Here is a 24925-nt window from a genome sequence, read left to right on the forward strand (position 1 = left end):
GCGCTGTCCCTGGTGCTGAAATCCAAATGTGGACTTGCACACTGTCTCCCATAATAATGGGCGATAACGGGGATAATGACATTAAAATGGATTCTGCTGGGGAAATGGACTTGTTAGGTAGGGTCAGCCGCCAGACAGCCCCCATTGGATTCAGTGCCTTGCTCAAGGACACTTCAGAAGCACGGATGCTGCTTGCCACATGGAGGCTTTAAACAAGTCAGAGATCCTTTCTCCCAACAAGATGATTCATTAGCACGTGTGTTTTGGATTCTAAATGTCATCAACTACTTTGCCTAGTTTACACAACATATTTTAGAATAGAAAGGAACCAGGGTGGTTGTCTGCTCATGTGCTAATTACACAAACATTTTTAGCAGGTGTTTTTTTCCCACTTTTGTTGATCAGTCTTGCATGCTGAGCCTGTCTGGTTTTAATGGTACATAGAATGCAAAAAATCGTAAAAAACCGTCTAGTAGCCTATATCAAGTGTATCTGTTTATAGACAACTTTGTGGATATTGAGACGGTCTCACACTGGACTGAAGAACATTTAAAAAGAGGAGGCACTAAATTTGACCATTCATCTTTGCAGAGATCCGATCAAGATCCCGCCAGGCAGCGCACAACCCCCTGCCACCTTCATGTCCTGTCTCTCGCCATTAGGGAGGTGAGATGATATCCTCCTCAAGGGGATAACTCTGACAGCTCCGGTTCTGTTCCCCTGAGACTCATGAGGAAACCCTCGTACTTTTTGTGACATCCTGCATCAAGCCAAAACCCAGCCTGTCTCCTGCGAGCACGGCCCCTCTCTCCACCGAGACACTCCAGCACCAGCACAGCAGCCCACTTAGGTCTCCCTTCCCTCTGAGGTGTCACCCAAAGGCATCGGTGCTTCACTAGTTGGCGGCTCCTCTCTTACCCTGAGCCAGGATGAATGACGTTCAGGAGGCCACGTCCCCGGCGACCGGCCTCACCGGTCCCGTTACCTGCGTCTCCAAAGTGGAGCTGCGCGTCTCCTGCAAAGCCCTGCTGGACCGAGACACGCTGAACAAGTCCGACCCATGTGTCATCCTCATGGTGCAGACCCAAGGACAGTGGACAGAGGTGAGCCCCCCTCCCCCTCCTGTTTCTTTCTGTTGAGTCCACACAGTTGGACCCGTCCCTTTTCTTCATGTGTGCAGGAGTGTGGGGTTTCCATGTCCTCAATCTGCTTTTGAATAAGCACTGATATATATGGCTTTGGAAATGGAATGGGCCATTCTTCTTTATTTCCCAGGATGAGTCATTTAACTGCATTAGTTTGAACCAAAGAAGCGTGTGCTGCATTCTCAGTGATCTCATTAACACTTCAAACTACAGTTGTATGAGATGATGCCAACATGTTTCTTTAATGGTTGCACAGAAGAGCAGCTCAGTCCTCCCTCCCTCTCCCAATGTCACAACTGAATCACATCTGAAGTTAAATTAATTATCCAGGTATTATGTGGAAAGGCTGGGATGTTTTGAAAAGGCACTGTGTGTGAAACATCACACTTATGGATGAATTCCTGACCCCACTCCAATTATGCCGAAACCTCACAGAGAACAAAGATTTGGTTGGAGGTTTGGTGGTCCTGCAGCTGTCTTCATCCTTCAGCTTACAGAACAGCTATCTGATTCTGAATCATAATATAAAAAAGATATCATATTATATATTATAATCAAATGCATAATATAATTGTCCACGGTGCTGAGGAAGAGTACACATCTATCTCTGTAGACATACTGTATGTATGACATCTAAAGCAGTCTTCTCTGTATCGCTCAGATTGTACAGCAGCATATTCCACTGGCCTACAAGGATAAAGCGTGTTGGTATTATGTGACACGATGAAGTCCATTTTTATGATGACTTATAGTTTCTTACCGAAATCCCAAGCTGAGCTGGAGCGTCTGCAGCAGGTCTCCTATTTCCTTGTAAAAAAAAAAAAAAAAAAAAAAGAATCCAATGAAAATCTAGTTTATAACCTTGCAAACATGTCCATGTGTCATTTTACTAATGTTACAAGACATATCAGAAGCAAAAGAAGGAGTCAGCACCATGTCTGAGCATATCTGCAGTGTAGCAGCCTCAAAAAAACTGATGAAGTCACACAGTTCCATGAGGGGAACCAAAACACAATGCTTGGCTGACATTGTTGAGCATATAGATATGCATTTGTCCCGCTTGTAATGTGATAGGAGGTTGTTACATGAGGAAAATGAACGATGAATGAATCGATGAATAGACAAGTTATTTATAGCTCCTCTAAATGGAGTGATGACGTGTTTGAATAATATGAAGTCATTCAGATGACTTCATAGTAGAACGGCGCTTTCACAAGAGCTGATGGAAGTAGAGTGCCACCATTACAGTTACCTGTGTGATAATAATGCTGAAATGTTATTCAGACAATTTTCAATTGCTGGATTTGTCACGCACGCACGCACACACACACACGCACGCACGCACGCACACACACACACACACACACACACACACAAACACACACACACACGCACACACACACACACTCGTTTGCTATGGTGGTACAGTACTTAGATATTTAGTGCTACTCTCTCGCTCTCTATCTATCTATCTATCTGTCTATCTCCGCTACAGTATCTATCTATTTATCTATATATCTATCTATCTATCTATCTATCTATCTATCTATCTATCTATCTATCTATCTATCTATCTATCTATCTATCTATCTATCTATCTATCTATCTCTATATATCTATCTATCTATCTATCTATCTATCTATCTATCTATCTATCTATATCTATCGATCGATCGGCGATCAATCGATCTATCTATATCTGTCTATATATGTCTGCCTGCCTGCCTGTCTGTCTGTCTGTCTGATACTGTACATAATATTACCACATATTCATGACAGTTTACACAAGTTGGCTAACCCTCTGTTGTCAAACCCCACAGTACTGGGAGGCAACATTGTAAAACAAATTGTTGACTTATGGCAGCCACTGTAGCTGAGCTGAGCCCACTCCAATCTCCCCCACACCCTTTCCCCCACTGTGCTGTAGTGTAACTGTCTCCCCCACACCCTTTCCCCCACTGTGCTGTAGTGTAACTGGAAGCCATTTGTTGCACTGCATTTTCCATCCTACCTTATAGTATTATGACTTTATTTCACCTGGGTACTTCCAATGACAAACACTGAAGCAGGATAGAGTAGAGATGCCTTAACATTTTCCTATAGAAGTTTTGTGTCCTCTTTTTGTAAACTGGACTAGTCTGACAGTGATACATGTTCCCATGATATGATGCTGAATGGAGACAGCAGTCAGGTCTCTCTCCTAGTCCTCCTGGGCCCGACACCAACAACAAGCAGGAGTCGCAGGCTTCAGCACACCCTATCCTCCGTAGCTCCGATGAGCTTTTATCAACAAACAGACTCATCAGACTCATGCCAAATCTGTCCATCCAGATGGCACAAAGAGGACGAGAAGAAAAACGAGTGCAAATTCACAATAGTTCACCATGTACGCCCCCCACCGCCCCCTTTTGGCCAGTTGGCATGAACACAAACCCAAACCTTCACTCACACACACACACACACACACACACACACACACACACACACACACACACACACACACACACACACACACACACACACACACACACCTGATCTCCATGCCAAATTTCAGACTCCTAGGGCAAAGAATTTGGCCGCCAAAGGGTGGGAAAATGTTTGTGGACCGACAGAGCGACCGATATTGCTGCTGGTCGCAGCTAAAAATGAGGATGAATGAAGGAGCCTGAGGGAACCATCTCCTAGCTGGTATTTCTTTGCAGTGTTTGTGCTGTTTGCCAGGGGTAGAATGAAACACAAGACAAACACTCCCTCTACAGTGTAAAAATTACTGCATGGGTTTATTAAATGACACTGTTGTTATACTCCTGAAAAAAGTGAGAAAGATGAAACTGGAAATTAGGTCCAAGTGATCTAGTCAACTTGGCAGTGACAGACTGACAGGGGCTCTGAGGATTTCTTATTCTAGCCCTTTAGGGCAAGAAAGAGGCTGAGGAGTGCTGCCTTCAGGTATCAGAGAAGGTTCTTTGGAGTCTAGCTTGACATATCAACATGCAAAAGAGGGATTCAAGCTCATTGTTTGTAGGTATTCTCCCCAAAAAACAGTTTATGGCACACTTTTTTGTTGAAAAGGTTAAAAAGCCTTTAATATATTGGCTACGCCTAATTCATCAGTGCCATGCCCTTTAGGCTTCAGTAACAACTGAGAATGTGGAAAAATAAAAACCGATATTCCATTTGATTACTCAAGTTAAAGACCCCCAAAGTCAAAAATCAGTTTTTCTTCGTGTTCCTACAGTTGGATGTCTGAGCTTCACTGTGCAGAATGATGTCTGTCCAGAGTTTGACACTAGAAGACTGTTTCGTCAATCGTCTGCTGAAAGTGGAAAGTTTCTCTGAGCTCACTGAAAAGGCTGTTTTCAACAAGCAAGATTCATAACATCACGAATCTTGGAGCCAATCCCTGTCCAGTATTCAGCAGTTAAAGCCCCAACACATTCTTACTCCCAACTCGTCATATACTGCAGATCGGTCAGGAACCCTTCTCGTTGTCACGTTGTCACGAGTGAGAATGTGTTGAAAGCGCGTGTTGTAAGCTGTGATTGGCTAGTTATGTTCCAGATAACCTTGATTGGTTGCTTTGGATTTTTAAATTAGGGAAGAGGAGGGGAAGTCATTTTAAGGATTAAGGAAGATAAGGAAGATAATTTAACCTTTTTTGTGGGGGAAACCATCAGACACAAATTTGCATTCAAAGTAGAGTATTTTATACACATCTTGAAACATGACTTCAGGGGGTCTTTAAGTAACGTATTCCGAATACTTTGGATTACTTTTGGAAAACTTCAAAACTGTCTTGCTGAGCCCATTTGTCTGGGTCACCCGGAATGTTGTGGGTGGATTATTGAACGGGAACAAGAGCTCAGGGACGAGACGGACCAGAACCTGATACATGATGACGCTGTCACTAACTTTACATTTACTGCCCCACAGTCAAAGGGCTATTTATTTATTTACCAAAGCCCCCAGATCCCCCCATAATAGCCAAAACATTTGTTTTGAAGGTGGCACTGTCACAGTGAGTGTTCCCCTCAGTTTGTCCATAGCGTTATAGCAGTAGCCTAAAGTTGCATCATCATTGTCCAAAAGCCTTGTTATGTAAAGACCCCAAAATGTTGTTTTCCATTCCCACATTGCTGAGAGTCTCCTGGCTGTGTGTCTCCTCCACGTGCGGCTGGTGCACTGCGTGCGCACAAAGTTGTTGCACATTTTTTTAATCGGTAGTCACTTAAAGTGTTCTAGTTTGAAAGACAGTAACTGTATTCAGAATAGCACCAGTATAAACTGTAACTGTAATGGAATACAGTTACTCACATTTGGTATTGTAATTACATGTATTCTGTTACTCCCCAACACTGAACCTGAAACAAAACAAAACATTCGGAGTCCACAAAGTGACTCTCTAATTTATTGGCAATAGCAGAGCTTCTGATGGCAGAACAGATGAAGGTCTCGCTTCTGTGGCTTTCTAGTTTTGGAAGTCATTCATGTCCTAAAATATTCATTAAACTTGCAAGAACATCCAAATAGGAGACATCATATGTAAATTCTCCACTTTTGCTTCAAGTATTTACTTTTTTTTTTAATGCTGCTTAATTATATCATCTTCAGAGGACAGGCTATAGACGGTTTTCACCAGAGCGCAACCCCACAGCACTTCCTTTTTCTCAGCATTCGGCAAACTGCAGAAATATTCACTCGACATCGTTACTTTTGTTTTCGCTGCTCAGCTGTATAGACGGTTTTCACAGAATGGTCAGTCCTGCACTTGAATGTTATTTTTTATTTTATGTCCATAGCAAACACTGCAACAGGAAGTGAGCGGGGGTTCAATTTAGAATGTTTTTGTTGTCAAGTTAAAACTGTCTATAGAGAGGCAAAGTGGAACGTCACTTCCTGCTTCAGCACTGTACCAGAGATTTTCATCCGCCATTTATTTTCCCATAGACATTTCGTGAAATGCGTATAAAATAGTTGTACCTCATTGAACCAAACAGTTCCGCTAACGCTATAATCGGGTGAGACCATAGAACATTTCACGCAGACCAAAACCTAAAAAAACAAGATTGAAAAAATATTTTCTTTAAACCCGCATTTCTTTTACGTTTTGGTCCCAGTGAAATGTTATGCGATCTCTCCTGTTTCTAAATATATCTGTACCGTTTGGTTTGAACCAGTAAAACTATTTTATACGCATTTTACGAAATGTGTATGGGAAAATAAATGGCGGATGTAAATCTCTGGTACAGTGCTGAAGCAGGAAGTAGGCGGTCACTTTGGCTCTCTATTATGCTCAACAATGATCTTTCCTTATGACAAATTGGACAGCACATAAATGTTCCACCGAGCTGTGTGACAGCTGAATCCTGCAGCACAAGCAGATGGGGCCCCAGAGAGCACAGCTTTTACACGTCAGCCAATTCAAAGACAAACATTAGTTTTTTCTGTGTCTTGAGTTAAATGTCAGACCCTTCCAATCTTCTGTGATGGCATTCTCTTTGACAGAACTCTGATGAGATTTGCACCAGATGCTGTTCCGCAAAATAATTATGGAAGGCAAATATTTGTGATAGATCTATTGCAAAAAAGCCTGCATTGTGTGCTCAAAATAATGACTTGTCTGTGTTCTGATGTCTTTAAACAATATAGAGCATGCAGTTGTCACAGTGTTAACCAAGGACTTAAGTTAAGGCAGTGGTTCTCAAACTTTTTCACATCAAGGGAGGACCCCTAAACTGATAAATTAAACCACGGACCTCCATTTGATAAGATCTTGTCCTAGGGTCCCCCATCTGATAAGATGTTTGCTTTTAGATGTTTTATTTCAGAAAGTGTATGGAACCCCTGACCAAAACAGTCATACATTCTGTCATTGTGGCTTTGGCTTTTATTTCACACTGGCACATTCCAAAGTGGGACTTAAGCCTACGGCTTGCTGGTAAAAGCAGGGTGTTGGTGGTGTGAACAGGGTTAGAACACTTCTGTGTCAGAAAACTGTTTAAAAGCAGGGCTATCTGTTGGTTGTGTGAACAGGGTTAGAACACTTTTGTGTCAGAAAACTGTTTAAAAGCAGGGCTATCTGTTGGTTGTGTGAACAGGGTTAGAACACTTTTGTGTCAGAAAACTGTTTAAAAGCAGGGCTATCTGTTGGTTGTGTGAACAGGGCAAGTTTGTGTCACTTGTGTGTTCTTCACAACATTGCTAAGCAATGATGCATGGCATTCCTATGCTCAAGTGTTAGGATAGGCTATTCACACATGTAAGCCCCGGGCTAACAAGAATGCAGTGAGGTGTTGCCCTGGGCTATGGGTTAATTGTCTGTTTGTGAACAGGGGTTAAGCTAATTAACCCTGGGCCAACTGTGAACCCAGAGTTAAGAGAAACTTAGGCGAAGACTGTGCTGTGTGAAAAGCCCTTACTGTCCTACAAGCATGGTGTAATCTTTTACAAACTGTAAACAAATGCTTGTATTTTATCATCAAGTATATAAATGGGAGCTCGGGCTCTGTCTGTCTGTTTGTTTCTCTGTCTGTCTGTCCCACTGATGACATCATCAGTGATGTCATACATTCCACTGATGGCATCATCAGTGATGTCATATATTCACTCACACACACAAGGCTATAGTTCAGTGATGATGTCATACTGATGACATCATCAGTGATGTCATAAATTCCACTGACTCTGTCCCACTGATGACATCATCACTGATGTCATAAATTCCACTGATGACATAATCAGTGATGTCATAAATTCACTCACACACACACACACACACACACACACACACACAAGGCCACACACACACAAGAGAGAGAGAGAGTGTGTGTGTGTGTGTGTGTGTGTGTGTGTGTGTGTGTGTGTGTGTGTGTGTGTGTGTGTGTGTGTGTGTGTGTGTGTGTGTGTGTGTGTGTGTGTGTGTGTGTGTGTGTGTGTGTGTGTTTGTGTTTGACCCATCGTGGGGACCGGCACCTGATAGCCCACTATAGGTGTGTGTGTGTGTGTGTGTGTGTGTGTGTGTGTGTGTGTGTGTGTTGTGTATATTATTATTTGAGAATTGATTTTATTCAATGGCTTCAACGGTTCAATGTATTGGGTTCTCTCTTGCTTTCAACTCAGCTGGACAGGACAGAAGTGATCAAGAGCAACCTGCACCCAGTCTTTGCCAAGGTCTTCATGCTGGACTACTACTTTGAGGAGGTTCAGAAGCTGCGATTTGAAGTCTACGACATCCACGGCACACACAGCATCGGCACCCGCGATGACGACTTCCTGGGCGCGGTAGAGTGCACCCTCGGCCAGGTAGGCACCGCTAGGCACCGCTTCACTCTCCTCATTGGCCAGTTCGAAATAGCAGCAAACAATGCAATGTAAGGCAGACTGAATAAAATGCTGTTGGCTAGCCTTAAAAAGGTCACTGCATTACATTACATTTACATACATACATTTTTATTCGATTTCTCTGCCAACAAAAGCCATATGGCCTGTCTGGGATGGTGATACAAAAGATATACTAATTTAGTACTGACATCTGTCTTTAATCTATCTCTACCTCTAGCTATAGACTCATAGAAAGGTGATCCAGCCACTGAATAATTCTCCATCTGGCGTTCTCCCATTGTTTGATATACTGTAGGTGCATGTGTCATATAGAATGGTTGATGTTGTACATTATGCTACATATAGTAGCATAGTAGCTAATGGGTAGTTGTTGTCTCTGGGCTTGATGCCTCATATCCCTTTACACTGCTCTTTACTGCTCGAGGCCTCAAGGACAAATCTCATGGTTATTTCGCTCCCTGCAGATCGTGGCCCAGAAGAGGATGTTGAAGCCTTTGTTGTTGAAGTACGGGAAATACGCCGGCAAATCAACCATCACAGTAGGTTCTATGCGTCATGCTGTCGACCATAACACTCCCTGCAAGTAGAAGCACAAATTAGCGTGAATGGAAAATTGGCAACGGGCGGCTGATCGTGGGCAAATGGCGCCGAGGTCAGTTGGTAAATAGCCAGTGAGAGTTGAGTAAAGTAATGCATGACACATTGATGAATGGGAGCAATACGATTTCTGTTGTTTAGTGTGCCACCAAAATCAGCCTACTCAATTTCCCCTGAGATCAATAAGGTTGATCTTATCTTATCTTTGTTGTAAATATAGCTTTGTTGGTGTAAATGCACAAACATAGGCAAGGCTATAAACTTTATTTATATAGCACACTTCATACACAAAGCAAATACAATGTGCTTCACATAAAGCATAAATGACTAAAAGCAGCTTCACCTGATTTAGTTGTCACCATGGAAACAACTAACAGACCGGTCCCAGGGGACCTCAGAGGTCTGGGTGGCTCATAGAGCAGGTCAGACATGTATTTCGGGCTATTTATAGCACTATATAAACAAGTAGCAGAAAGACACATAGATACACATACATTTTATTGCTGTGTGACAACATTTTATTTCAAGGCTGTATCATGACATACATATATCATATACGTATACAGTAATATGCCTCCTCTTCTAGTATACACACCTTTTTGATGGGTACCCAAGAATTGTTTTTGTCTAATGTGAGCTGATCTGATCTCCATTCAGTATTGGATTACACAGACTTATGTGTTCTTGTTGATCATATTGTTTTTGCTGTTTTCTTTGTTTTGTTGATTGATGTTGATTTATTAGCTTGATTTGATTTAAACTGAGAATCACATTACCCTGCCTGTAGCTCCCATTTGACCAGATTGATGTGATTATTTTGTCATGCTAAAATTATCATCTGTAGAGTAGCTTGATGTTAACATTAGGGCTGAACGATGATTTGGAAAAGATATCTAATTGCGATTATTTTGACTGATATTGCAATTGCGATATGATTTATGATATTAGAGGTAATGATCATTTTGACATCATTATTCTCATTTTCATTGAAAAACGTATTCCCCCCCCCCCCCCCCCCCCCCCCATGTATCTGTACCAAAAAAATATTTCTTAAGTCTGTAGATTATGATGTGCAGGCCAGGACATCTCTGCAGCAATATTTAATTTAAAATGGTATTTTGACACACATTTCACCTTTAACAAATATTGCACCTCCTGCAATTTGAAAATTCCAGTAGGTCATATTGCGATTTCAATCAAATTTCAATGAATTGTTCAGCCCTCGTTAACATCCAGTCACATTTTCTAGCGTGTTTCCGTTATAATTTATTTGGTATCACTTCATGTCTTCAAATTGAACTTATTACATTTCTCTCACATGAACACAAATCTCAGTGGAGCTCTGCCTTGCCAACTCTCACCTCATCCACATGTTCTTCAATCTGGATACTCACCCACGTGTTCTTCAATGTGGATACTACATTCCTGTCAAAAAAAGTTGTTGACAGATGGACAGTTCCCAGATGACAAGGATGTCTACATCACTGCAGGTGTTCAAGTCCGTGTTGGAAACAGTCCACCAATGGATCAATCCAACCATGCTGACACTCGTGTCTTAGTACATCTCCTCCATGCCCTCCAAACATCACCACTGGGAATGGTGCATACTGCAAACACATATGTTGTCGTAATCCTTCGGAGTAATTTCCATCACATCAATGCTCTGAATGTGGCAGAAGAAATCTGGATCTCCTTCAAAGCTGGAAAGACAACCAGAATGATCTCTCCCTGAGCACTGTCGTCTCAAACCTGGGCACAACAACATGCAAAGCCTTCCACGCATTCACTGGACAGACGCCGCATCTTCCTTCAAGTTCAAGTAAGCGATCCTGTTGCAAGTTGATGCACAAAGTGCCATCCCTCATGGAGGAATTTGCAACTATCATCATCAACACTTCATTACAAACATCGCCAAGGCTGAAAGAAGTGGCAACAAACTTTGTCTGTAGGCTGTACTCTGAGTCAAACGAGGAAATTTACGTTGACCTTGTCCGAATGAGGCTATTCTCAGAGAAGACTGGGGACGTGGAGAGAATTCCCCCGACTGATGCTTTGGATCGATCAACATCTCAAAAGGAGTGTCTTCCCAGCAAGCATGTGGACAACAGCCCAAAGGTCCATGATGCCTGGCAACAACCCCACTAATCATGTGTGGAAGGAAGAGGACAACAAGCTGCTAACCTTTTGGACCACGCTGCCCCTCGCCAAGGATGTATATCATCTGTATGTGAAGTCCACTTGTACAAGTACCTGCTCTCTCTCAGTGCAATGCATGAAGGCAAAGTTTAAGTACACACATCTGTGCAAGTGCAAATGTGAGAAGTTAAGTTAAGTTAAGTTATCCTTTATTTATCCCGATGTTGAAATTCATCCTCTGCATTTGACCCATCCTCTACTAGGAACCTTCCTAGAACTAGGAGCAGTGGGCAGCCGCAGTGCAGCGCCCGGGGACCAACTCCAGTTCTTTTTGCCATTGCCTTGGTCAGGGGCACTGACAGGAGTGTTAAACCCTAACATACATGTCTTTGATGGTGGGAGGAAAACGGAGCACCCGGAGGAAACCCACATGAACACGGGGAGAACATGCAAACTCCACACAGAAAGGACCTGGGATGGACCGGGGATCGAACCCGGGACCTTCTTGCTGTGAGGCAACAGTGCTAACCACCGTGCCACCGTCAAGTAGCTGGACCAGAGCGATTTCCAATACTGATATGTATCTAGACTCAGCCCTCAGTCTTAATCCGTTTCACTCCTGTAAGACTGAGAATATTACTATTTAAATCTTTGCATAACGTTAGGTGGCGCTGTTGGAAGCCTTGCATCGGAGAACCAATCATGAGTGTTGTGGGCGGGCCTGCTTTCTGGGGGCAGCAGTGACGCTCATGCAGAACCGATGTCTCGCAAAACATCGCCGCGTTTGCGGAGAAACATATTAATCACTTAGAAACAAACATAACCTGTTAATAGGACGTGTTTCATCCGGCCCCGGCGGCTAGAGGTCTTTTCCCCAGCGATAAGCCAGACTCCCGAGGCTAACGTTATAGAGCCTGCTGATGACTCACAGTAGCAAGCGGACCACTTCCGGGTAGGAAACATTATTGTAAAATAAACCACAGCTATAAATTTTGTTTGGAGCATATCAGCTTCATGCTCTGTGTTAGGACTATGATAAATGGCATTGCCGCTACCAAATAAAATTCTAATAATAAATGTAGGCGTGTCTGCTGCCGGCCGTTCTCGCCGGGCTCGGACAGACAGTTTCTGACAGTGAAATTCCCAGACGTTTGGTGGCGCAGCTCACCAAACATCTGGGAGCCGAGACTAATATGTATCCTATAATAAGAATGTGAAGTCTCTGTCAGTCTGTATAGTGAGCAGAAATGGTTCTGCTGCAGCTCTGCCATTTCACCTGCAATGGTGCTGAAATGTTCAGGAAGTGTAAAGAGCACCCCGCCCTGCGGGTGACCGAACAGGGCTGACTAAATGGGGAAAAAAATTGACAAAATAAGTGAAGAGAGGTTCAGCACCGCATGGGGAGGTCCATGCCTCTACTGATGGAGCACATCTGACTGGAAGTGCACAGCAGCACACCTGAGTGGAGTTGCAATCAGTCAGGGAAGACTATGAAGACTGAAAGCCCTCAGTGGGTAGAGAGAGAGGAGAGGCTGCATGCATATAACTCTGTGAGCAGGGCCTTACTAAATGGCCAGTGATTCTGTGCTCCAACGGGCAGAGGAAACAACATTTACACTCAATACGGGTATTCTGTTAGTATGGTATAGATCGATTTGTTAGCCACTTTCTTATTCATCTCTCAAGACAGACTTTTGATTTGCAATAGATTTTTCTTTGACTGATGGGTTCCCAGATTGCTTTCTTATTAAACTAGGCGTTATTCAAGCAAATGTCTAAGCAGTTACTCACCACCATATCGTAGCACAGTTAAAAGAGAAACAAAAATGTCACTGTATTGTTGGGCCTGAGTGTAATTGTCAAGTTGTCTGTTTATTTTTGCGATATGCGGAAAAATGATTCTATGGGCAATATGCTTGAAATACAAGTTGCTACTCCTGATCCTGAATCCGTACATACCTCATATGTTCAGATTGGATAACCCAATCAAAATTGATAAGAGTTTGCTTTGATAAGGGTGTGCTTAGCCCGGTGGGAGGTCGACACCACCTAGAGGCCTTTTTTTTTCTGAGTGATTGACACTCGAACCACAATGGTTCCACAATGGACCCTTACCTTCAAATTGATACTGAAAACAAAACTTTTGTATGAATTTAAAATGAAAAGAACACCATACACTACACGGCCCCCCACTACATGGGGAAATTAACTGTTAATGAATATGTTACTGATAAATCCTATTTTATTTTCAGGTGCACGCTGAGGAAATTTCTGGCAACAATGGATATGTGGAGCTCTCCTTCTGTGCCAAGAAGCTGGATGATAAGGTAAGAATATTAGAGACTCGTGATAGAGAAACCAACACTGCTAGACAGTGATGTGCTGATGTGATACTGATGTTCGTACCAGTGGGCAAGCCCAACCCCTTTCCCAGGAAGATGCGTAAGTCTTTGTTTAAGCTATAATTCCTTGAATGGCCAACTTGGGCTCAGGGGCAGTAGGCAGATCTGTTAAAATGCCCGACTTTGTAACAGGATTAAACATCTTTCCAGTTAGGGGCAAAACACGGTTTTGGTCTATATAGCTAATTTCATCTTTTCATAAGAACTGTAGGGGAGGGGGGTCATTTTTTATATAACTCGCCCGTTTGGAGTAAAATAGATGATGGAAAAGGGGATGATTGACAGGTCGCCTGTCCAATGCAGCTTGCCAATCACGGACCAATAGCAGGCGGAGCTGCGGCTCTGGGAAACTCCCATCTCACTTGAGGTGCGGAAGGACTCAACCTATAACCTCCAACTCTGCTGACGAAAAATCAAGATGGTGACCGCCAACATTTGAACTCCGCCAGGGAGAAGAAATGTAATGGGATAACTACGTCCATATTATTTATGTCTACCCTCACAAAGCACTCAGGTGCAGGTGTCTTTTTTTCTTTCATTTTTAACAACACACCCTATACTCAAACATGTCCATGTTCTTCCTCCCACTCCTTCTCTTTTACACACTCAATTTCTAATAAAATTAATTATATTTCTCATTACTGCCCCCTCCTGCCTTCCCCCATGTCCTTCAGACTCTCAGTCTCTCTCCCTCCTTTCACGCTCTCTGCCTTCGGCCAAACTATGATAATCTGCAATGAAATGGAGATTTTTGTTGTTCATACGTTCTCCAGTCCTTATCTGTCTGCCATTTGTGAATTTATGTATTTCAAGCAGTTTGTTTTTGAAAGATAACTTAATCAATCCATCTTTTTGACTGGATTCCAGAATTATCACACACAATCACTCAAAAGATAGCAAAGACAGACAGTTCATAATTATGTAAATTCACCATGACAGACAAGGCAAAAAGGACAACATGATTTTTTTTTAAAGGTAATTTTGGGTAAAAATGAACGTAATCACAAACATGGCTGTGTGTGAATCCACACCAGATGAGCGCTAGTCATGGAAAATAATATGGTTAACACATGTCACATAGGACTTGTCACCTGCATGTGACAGTATGGCTTTCTGGAGCAAATCAAATGTGTTCACATTTGCAACCCATGTGCAGCATAATGCCAATCCCATGTGCATTCTCTTCACACAAACAACCCTGCAAATAGAATACATCTTAAAAATTATAGATTATTGGATAGACCAGCTGAGAGAGAGACTAGAAGGACAGGAGAGAGAGGAGGATGCATGCGGTGAGGATTCCAGACCAGACTTGAAATTGGATATTATTGCCAACATAATGTGAATATGAGCTGTAGCCAATGGAGACACCATCCTAATGTGGAGTTGATCATTGTCTCTCTTTAAAATATGAGTTCTACAGTGTATTACAAAAATGAAGATGTAATTTGGATATATAAAATATATATATATATATATATATATATGTATATCTATACATATCTATATCTATATATAATCTTATTGATTTTATATATATATATCTATATATATATATCGATAATCTTATTCATTTTATATATATATATATATATATATATATATATATATATATATATATATATATATATATATATATATATATATATATATATAAAACGGCTCTCTCAAATCAAGCAATCTGATTGGTTCACAGCCATTGTATAAATCCAATAACCCACTCCAATAAATGGGTTATTGGTTGCCATGGCAACTCTCTTACTAAAAGCCTTTGGTTACCTCAAAAAAAACAAATGGCGGAGACAGCTGTCAGATCCTTGTGAATCGATCTTCGCTTATAACTTTACTAATACTTTGCAGAAAATTATGTTTTGTACAAGAATAGATGCGGGCTAATGTCTTCTTTGCAAAAAAAAAGGCTGTTAACCCCGCATTTAACCCCGTAACGTTAGTTGGTGTCGGGCTTTGCAGAAAGCACTCAGCTTCTCAGCAAGCGCTGCGCTCGAGCTGCCTGTCGGGCTTTCCAGAAAGCTCTCAGCTTCTCAGCAAGCGCCAGGATTGGCCAATGTCAACTTCAGTCTCCAGAACGATCCAATCAAATCACCCGCACGTCTATCTTCTTGCTAGAGGTCCCGCCTTACAGTAGTGTTTCAACTGACTCTATCAGAATACCATGCCAGTCGGACTTATAGTATTATTATTATATTTATATTATCATACTTGGAAACCGTGTGTTGTGGCATATATCCCGCTGATCAGTTGATATATTTGCCACAACACACTAGCTCTCATGCTATATTGCTTAAATATATATATATATATAATCTTAATGATTTCTTTTTATCATCAAAACATGTAGGCTACATGTCACTGATCATAACATCCTCCTGCGATAACATGATATTACGTAATATCACATGTGTAATTCATGTGTCTTTGAGACACAGGCCTGTCCCTGGTTCATGCTGTCACACTGTCATGCTTTGCTCAAGGTACATTTCAATCGACAAGACAGCAGGTGCTCAGTGACATGCAGCATAACTACAGCTGTGATGATCAGCTTGTCCATGTTCTCAGGAGTGTAGCATCAAACTTAGTATGCAAGCCTTCAAGGTCGCTCATGATTCACAGCGATATGGGGGGAAAATGTAATAAAGAACAAACTTAACATTTTCTACGGTATGCACATTTTGAGACAAACCCACAAGTATCCATGTAATCCATTTATTACAGATTGCAATTTAGAGCTACATTGACAATGATATGCTGGGGTAATAATGGAAAGAACAATGTATTCCCCTGCATGTGATATTTGATTCAGCCATATATCATAAAGGCCCCAGCCACTTCCTTTGTCTGACATGATTGCCACTGAGCTTGCTGCACATACTAATACATCACTGTAACTCTGAATGTTAATTAAATTAAAGCAACTTACATTAAAGAGTGGTGTTTAATCATGTTCCCTCGAGGGCAGAAAGTATGCAGGTCTTTATTCTAACCAAACACTTGGCAGTAATCACTTTCTCCTCTCTGGTTGAGCTTGGTAATCAGTGAAATCAGCTGATGTAGTCTCCGTATGGGATGAAAATCTGCAGACTTTTGGCTCTCAATGGCACATGAGTGGACAACACCACTGTAGACAGACAGACACATTGGCTATGTTTAGATGCCGCTATCTCTCCAGGGCAGAGCGGATCATCTGCGACCACCTCCACCCTGGTCATCACCTGCTCAGCCTGCTGCCCTCGGGCAGGAGGTACAGGAGCATCAAGAGTCGTACAAACAGACTAAAAAACAGCTTTTTCCCATGGGCCGTCCGGACTCTAAACAATCACAGCAGCAGCCGTTAATTTTCTGCTAGTGCAATACATGAACTTGTGCAATACAATATATCAACGTGCAATATTCTTTTACTACCTCAGCAGTATTTTATTAGTATTTTATTATTGTTTCGTTCCTGCTTTTTTTGCCCCCCGTCTAGGTGTCAAGTGTCCTTATCTGTAGCCTGTACTACGAAGCTAGTTTAATGCCTTATCCGAGTAAGTTTGAGTTTAAACCTGGTTTAGCCGTACTACAAAGCAAGTTAACTTTCAATCACCATGGCAACTGACGCTGCAAAGCTAACCTGGTCGCGACCAGGTTAGCTTCAGAGGATAAGATCAATCCATGACAGACCCATATAATCGGCTCTCTGGAGTCACTCACCGTTCATATAAGATCGCCATATGAAAAATAGATTGCAGTCAACTGAGAATATAACAAGAAAAACATTTGTGGCTCTGTAGGCTACATAATTAAATTAAGCCTACTTACCACTTTATGTCTTAACAGCTCAACGATGCGTGGAGAAATATGATCACTATTAATCACCGCGGCGCATATCATGAATGGACCCTCAAATGGAGTGAGGGTGATATTCTCCTACATGCCAGAAAATCTGCATCGTCTCAATTCAGTTCAGCAGTTTTCTCTTTTATAGTAGGCTATTAGGCTTTATACTAGGCTATTTTATATATGAATTATTCGATCAGTGCAACCACACACATGAGTGATAGAGATCATTATTCATTGAGCATGCGTTTCTAAATCTATGGTCTAAATAGGCTTACAGATTGTGGAAATGTATAGACTGAGATTACATTTGTTGCTGCTGTATCAATGTATGCAGCTGTATCAGACAGAAATCGCTGATCGAAGTAAATCAAATGACTGATGTGAATACAAGCTGCTGCTTTAGACAGCCCTTCAGCAGACTATCCAACGCGGATTTTCATTCTGACATTAAATCGCGGATACATTAAATATCCGCTAAAACTCTGATCATGCACTGCGCTTTCATGGAACGAGGAAATGGGTGTGGAAATGGGTGTGGGCGTGGATCAACTCAGCTGTTCATAATGTGATTGGCTAGTGCACCTCTTTCGCGTGGACGCGCGCCTGTGCACGAGCGAAAAACGTGCGCGTGCACAGGCAGATCCCAGGTCCACTTACCTAGTAAAAAACCAGCGTCGTAGTATCAGTTAACTAGATAGCTTTGATCCTGTTCAGTCAAACCAGATCAAAGGGACTTATCGCGGATCTGTTAAACTACTTTCGTAGTACAGAGGCCTGTACTACGAAGCTAGTTTAATGCCTTATCCGAGTAAGTTTGAGTTTAAACCTGGTTTAGCCGTACTACAAAGCAAGTTAACTTTCAATCACCATGGCAACTGACGCTGCAAAGCTAACCTGGTCGCGACCAGGTTAGCTTCAGAGGATAAGATCAAAATCCATGACAGACCCATATAATCGGCTCTCTGGAGTCACTCACCGTTCATATAAGATCGCCATATGAAAAATAGATTGCAGTCAACTGAGAATATAACAAGAAAAACATTTGTGGCTCTGTAGGCTACATAATTAAATTAAGCCTACTTACCACTTTATGTCTTAACAGCTCAACGATGCGTGGAGAAATATGATCACTATTAATCACCGCCGCGCATATCATGAATGGACCCTCAAATGGAGTGAGGGTGATATTCTCCTACATGCCAGAAAATCCGCATCGTCTCAATTCAGTTCAGCAGTTTTCTCTTTTATAGTAGGCTATTAGGCTTTATACTAGGCTATTTTATATATGAATTATTCGATCAGTGCAACCACACACATGAGTGATAGAGATCATTATTCATTGAGCATGCGTTTCTAAATCTATGGTCTAAATAGGCTTACAGATTGTGGAAATGTATAGACTGAGATTACATTTGTTGCTGCTGTATCAATGTATGCAGCTGTATCAGACAGAAATCGCTGATCGAAGTAAATCAAATGACTGATGTGAATACAAGCTGCTGCTTTAGACAGCCCTTCAGCAGACTATCCAACGCGGATTTTCATTCTGACATTAAATCGCGGATACATTAAATATCCGCTAAAACTCTGATCATGCACTGCGCTTTCATGGAACGAGGAAATGGGTGTGGAAATTGGTGTGGGCGTGGATCAACTCAGCTGTTCATAATGTGATTGGCTAGTGCACCTCTTTCGCGTGGACGCGCGCCTGTGCACGAGCGAAAAACGTGCGCGTGCACAGGCAGATCCCAGGTCCACTTACCTAGTAAAAAACCAGCGTCGTAGTATCAGTTAACTAGATAGCTTTGATCCTGTTCAGTCAAACCAGATCAAAGGGACTTATCGCGGATCTGTTAAACTAGTTTCGTAGTACAGGGCTCAGGGCTCTGTTCTTAATGTTGTTGTTGTTGTTTTTTAATTATTTACGTCTGATTTTAATGCACTGTCAGCTGAAGCACTCTTAATTTTGTTGTATGGGGAACTGTGCAATGACAATAAAGGCTATTCTTCTAGATGAGTGGACATCACAACTGTAGAGACAGACACCTTGGCTATGTTTACATGCAACCAGATTTCATCTCCTTAACCACGTTACTCAAGTAAGCTGGTTTTGGATTGGCGCATGTAAACATCATCATAACTCATTTAGAGTAACCCGGTTAAGCTCATACTCTGATTACGACAAGCCCAATGGAGATGCCTGCCTTCCACTTAAACCACACATGGGCAAAATGCGGCCCCACGGCCGGACCTGGCCCCTGGACCATCTCAATCCGGCCCCCAGGGTCCTCAAAGAAAAACAAAACAACCCCCAAAAACTCAGTAAAAGGCAGAATTATCACTATTATATTGGGAGATTAATGAGAAATTACCAATCACCAACGGGAGAGAGGGTTAAAAATAGGGAGACTCCCGCGAAATACCTGCCAGAGTGTTGGCAGGTATGATCTCCAATGTGTGGCCCTTATTCCCTTACCTGATGTAAGTCAGTATGGCCCTCTGGAAAAAAATGTTGCCCACCCCTGATGTTCATTGGTTTATGCATGGCAACAGGGATACTGGGTACTGAGGCATAGCAAATAGCCAGATTACACCATGCATTTTGAGGGAGGGAGGGAGGGATCGAGAGAGAGAGAGAGAGAGAGAGAGAGAGAGAGAGAGAGAGAGAGAGAGAGAGAGAGAGAGAGAGAACTGATAGGAAAGAGAGATGGTGGATGTCAAAAATTGTGGCAGATTAATTACTATGAATCTGTTTGGCATTGTAATAATCCCATTCCACTAAGAGGTATGATTTGATTAGTGACCAGAGCTTTCTTTCATTTACACCACACTGTATTCTGCCTTCCTTCACAATGCAAATCAACTCTAATCTGCCACTTGGCTGTAACAGCTGTAACAACGTGCCAATAATTAAGAGGTGCAAACGGTTTCATCAGAGCATATCAATCATAAGACATCAGCTGCTTGTGAACAATATCACCTCAAGCTGGTGGTTAAGAGGATTAATGATAAGACAATAATAGGTAGACAATGATTGCGGTCATTCTATGAAATTAACACTTATTATACTCAATACCTGACCCAACGCCTTGTTTACACTGAACGGTATAACTGTGCAATGCCGGAAAATATGTCTGTATAAGTCTTTGTTTACAGTACAATCATGTGTGGCTTATTTATACATATACTGTACATATATACACATTCTTTCATAATACAGTATGTATTTAAAATAAGACACTTTACACCACACTTATTGTACATAGTAGTTAATGTAAAATTTGTAAATGTTCAAATGTACACGTCCGTGTCCTTGTTTGTTTTAGCTTGTGCATACCTTTCTCTATGTGTAGACTTTGAGAGCAACGCGAACCGAAGTCAAACTCTTTGTATGTACTTGGCCAATAAAGACGGGCGTTTGGACTTTCCTAAATTGAACTGCTGATTTTTGATCTCTTCATTTTTATGGGTTAGGGTTTTTATGTCCTATTTTCTGTATTTTATCTGCTTTTTAAATCACTGTGAAGCACTCTGTGCATCCGTGCTGAGAAGGGTGCTACTGTATACAAATACAGTTTTACTTACTTACTAAAGCTGATTCTGATTCGGCTTGTCAGACTGAGACTGAATGTTGACATGCACTAGGGCTGGGCATTATATCAATATTATGTCGATATCGTGATATGAGACTAGATATCGTCTTGGATATCGTAATATCATGATATGGCATAAGCGTTGTCTTTTCCTGGGCCGAAAGTGATGTCTGAACTTGCCAGAATGTTCTACCTATTCTAATTATTATTTGCCTTTACCCACTTAGTCATATCCACATTACGGATGATTATTTATCAAAAATCTCATTGTGTAAATATTTTGTGAAAGCAGCTGTCTTTGCATTTTATTTTGATCACAGTCTGGAACAATCTACAGTCTGATCTTAAACTTCATAGCTTCGTAACCCTGAACGCTTTTAAAGCTATGGTGAAATCGATTGAAAACAGCCTGTTTGCTGTTTGTGTTCAAATGTTTTATCTGATCATTTTAATGTTATTCAAATGTATGTGTTTATGTGTTTTATGTTTTTGTTGCTGCTGTTCTTGGCCAGGTCTCCCTTGTAAAAGAGATAGTTGATCAAAGGCTAAACCTGCTTAAATACAGGCTAAATAAAAAAATTAAATAAATAAAAAAAAGTGCTTGTGACATCTCACACGTGGCTGTGACTTACAACTGAACATTTAGCCCACTTCGTAGAAAATACTAAGATATATGGTGTATCGCCATTCAGCCTAAAAAGAGATATGATTTTTGGTCCATATTGCCCAGCCCTACCATCATCAGCCCATGCTGCTGACGCCACTGGCTAGTGGTTGCCATGACAACAAAAAGGGGATGCTACATCTCTCTTTACTCCTGTCCCTGTGGAGATGCATCTGGCTAATGTGGCGAGAAATGTGGTATTAACGCTCTCATTCCACACACACGCACACGCACGCACACACACACACACACACACACACACACACACACACACACACACACACACACACACACACACACACACACACACACACACACACACACACACACAAACAAATCATCAAATCATGTATTTTCTACCCTGAAGAATCAATTGACATAAAGAATCAGTGGCTGCTCTGCTCTCAGCAGCCTGTACTTGAGGCCACATGTCTCACATCCTGATTTGATTTGTCACAGCAGTGAACAAAGCTTTTAAGCAGGCAGTGTATGCCAGCTGGAGCCTCCATTCATTATTTTTGATACTTTTTCCTACGGGATTCAGGGACATGTGGGTTATCTGACATTCATGACCCAAGGGGCGATTTATTTTGATATGAACTGTCCTTTCTATTTCTGCAGGATCTCTTCAGTAAGTCAGATCCATTTTTGGAGGTATATCGAATTAACGATGATGAAACGGAACAGCTTGTTCACAGAACCGAGGTGAATTCATATGCTCTTCTCTGTCTCTCAGCTCATCAGTTCTCAGCAGCTCCACATGCGTTGTTGCCAGTTTTCTTCATTTTGAGTGTTTCCCTACTTTCACAGGTGATTAAAAACAACCTGAACCCCGTGTGGGAGCCTTTTAAAGTGTCCCTCATATCCCTGTGCAGCTGTGACGAGGACAGGAAGCTCAAGGTAAGGGACCTTTGAGCATGTCATGATCTATAAAACCAGACCAGTATAGACCCTTTTGCACGAGGGCAATTTTGTGTTGAAAAGGCAGGGTAAACACAGGTGCAAGCAAAACACTAATGAGGGTTTCCAAATTCCAATCATGGAAGTTGGAAACCCTCATTTGTGTTTTGCTTGCGCCTGTGTTTACCCTGACTTTTCGACACAAAATGGCCCCCGTGAAAAGGGTCTATTCCCCTTTATGTTGCAATTACTTGCTGTTGTGTTTACACTTCCTGTGACAGTACCGTACTTCAATTCAATTGAATTCAATGGGATTTTTGTATGGGAATTTCTGTTAAATGTACGAAATAATGTCTATGGTTAACTTAGGTTTTATGAAACAGCGCAGTTTGTGTTCAGCAGGATAATCTTCACAAATGAGCAGCACCACTTTTATGACTTTTGAAGTGTTTTCTGAAAAACACATTGACACTACGAAAATCATAAAGTGGTCCTCATTTGTGAAGATTATCTTGCTGAACACAAACTTTGCTGTTTCATAGACTTGTTGTTAACCACAGACCTTATTCCAAAGCATTTAACCAAAATCCCTCTAGAAAAATCAGAACCGGAAGTGCTAACATCCAGGTCTTCCGGACTCATTTCTGCAGTATTCTATTTAATGCATGCATACGTGTACATCATGTAGATACATACAAACAGACAGAAAGCAGTGACGAGTTTTGTCTGTATGTCACAGTGCCTAGTCTGGGATTATGACTCCAGGGGGAAGCATGACTTCATTGGCGAGTTCTATGCCACCTTCAGGGAAATGCAGAAAATTTCCAGCGGAAAGGTCAGTAAATGACAGAAGGAGCACGGCGGAAGAGTACTACCCAGTCACGTGACCATTTTTCATATGTCTTTCACGTAGATTTTTCTCTAATGAAATCCATCACAGATGGAAAAAATGTCATGATGCTTAATAACAGATGATATATTGCCACGTTCAGAAGTCACAACTCTGCTCCTGTCCTTTATTAAACCTGTTTCTTGAAGGTGTCATGGGATTGTGTGAATCCTAAGTACAAACAGAAGAAGAAAAACTACAAAAATTCAGGAGTTGTCATCCTCAGTGACCTTAAGGTAGGAATCTCAGCAAATATACCATGCTTAACAGAATAGCCAACTATGGAGGGAGTGTTTTGTTATTTTATCCTACGCTATGACACAAGAATAAACAGACTACACCAACTCATGTAGGAAATCTGAATTAAGTTTTTCTCTCACTTCCTATATGGATGGTTGTTCCTGTGCTTTCCAGCTGTATTGTTTGTTCATCAACTAACCTCTTCAATTCGTATCATTTTATTTGGGTTATGCATGCTTCAGTACCTGGTGGTTTCAGTTTGCAGGTGAAAATCCTGGATGCTTAATTTCACACTGACAGAGGTCATGAGCAACTCAATGGACGACTTAAATTTATTTAATTTTCTCATTTTATCTTCATAGAGTTAACCTTTTTTAATCAAACCGTTCTTTAGAATTTCAGTTTGGCAGACAAATTACTAGTGATAATGAGTTGATATTGGTCATATGAATAATCAATGTCTGTGTCTGTGTGCAGTGGCGTGCCTGACCAAGTTGGTGCCCTAGGCAAGATTTTTGCTGGTGCCCCCCTCCCCCCTCCCCCAAAGAAAATTATATCGCAGCTAATTCCACCACTGCAGTGCAGGCTCAGAATCCCCTTCCCCAGTGGCGCTGGAAGTACTTTTAGGTAGGGGGTGCTGTAAGGAAGGGACTCTTCTGCTGCCCGCGAGGGCAGTGCCGAACAAAATTTGACGTTTTTTGGACTTTCATCCATATTTAGAAGAATATTTAATTTTAAATTAACATTAGGATTATACTGTTGTGATGTCATTATTCAGTATCTTCTCCTTTTCTCACTCACTTTCATGTAAGCACCTGCTCTCCCTTTAGTCGTTTTACACTACAACAGACAGCAACACAGGCATAAACACTGAACTTATTATTATTATTATGGAAAACCAGATTATGATGAAAATCAAACACTTTTGAAGAGAGAGCATATGAAATAAGATTAGAGCTGGGAAGCACAAACTGTTTTTTAATGCATCTTGTTGGTGGTATAAACACAAGACAGCCAAATCCAACAATTTTGAAAATCCCATTTCTTGCCACCAGGGGGTGCTGCAGCACCCTCAGCACCCACCTTCCAGCTCCCTTCCCCCACTCTGGGAAAAAGCTCTGAGCAGGTAGAAGGGGGCGCAGCCGCACAGGGGGTGGGGTGGTATGGATTAGGGACCATGG

The 24925-nt window shown here is 41.7% G+C and overlaps 1 protein-coding gene across 1 annotated transcript in view; it reads left to right on the forward strand.

Annotated features, from left to right (window-relative positions):
* Positions 1–929: 929 nt before the first annotated feature.
* cpne7 (copine VII) overlaps positions 930–24925 on the forward strand; it is a gene marked incomplete at both ends in the record, with an annotated part of 52531 nt that continues 28535 nt past the window's right edge. The window contains 8 exons of the mRNA XM_083650559.1: positions 930–1103; positions 8265–8447; positions 8951–9025; positions 13472–13546; positions 22337–22420; positions 22526–22615; positions 23355–23450; positions 23654–23740. Of these exons, the coding sequence (XP_083506685.1) occupies positions 930–1103; positions 8265–8447; positions 8951–9025; positions 13472–13546; positions 22337–22420; positions 22526–22615; positions 23355–23450; positions 23654–23740 (864 nt within the window). The remainder of the gene's footprint in view (positions 1104–8264; positions 8448–8950; positions 9026–13471; positions 13547–22336; positions 22421–22525; positions 22616–23354; positions 23451–23653; positions 23741–24925) is intronic.

Source organism: Poromitra crassiceps, assembly GCF_964638095.1.
Source record: "Poromitra crassiceps genome assembly, chromosome: 14".
NCBI lineage: Eukaryota > Metazoa > Chordata > Actinopteri > Beryciformes > Melamphaidae > Poromitra > Poromitra crassiceps.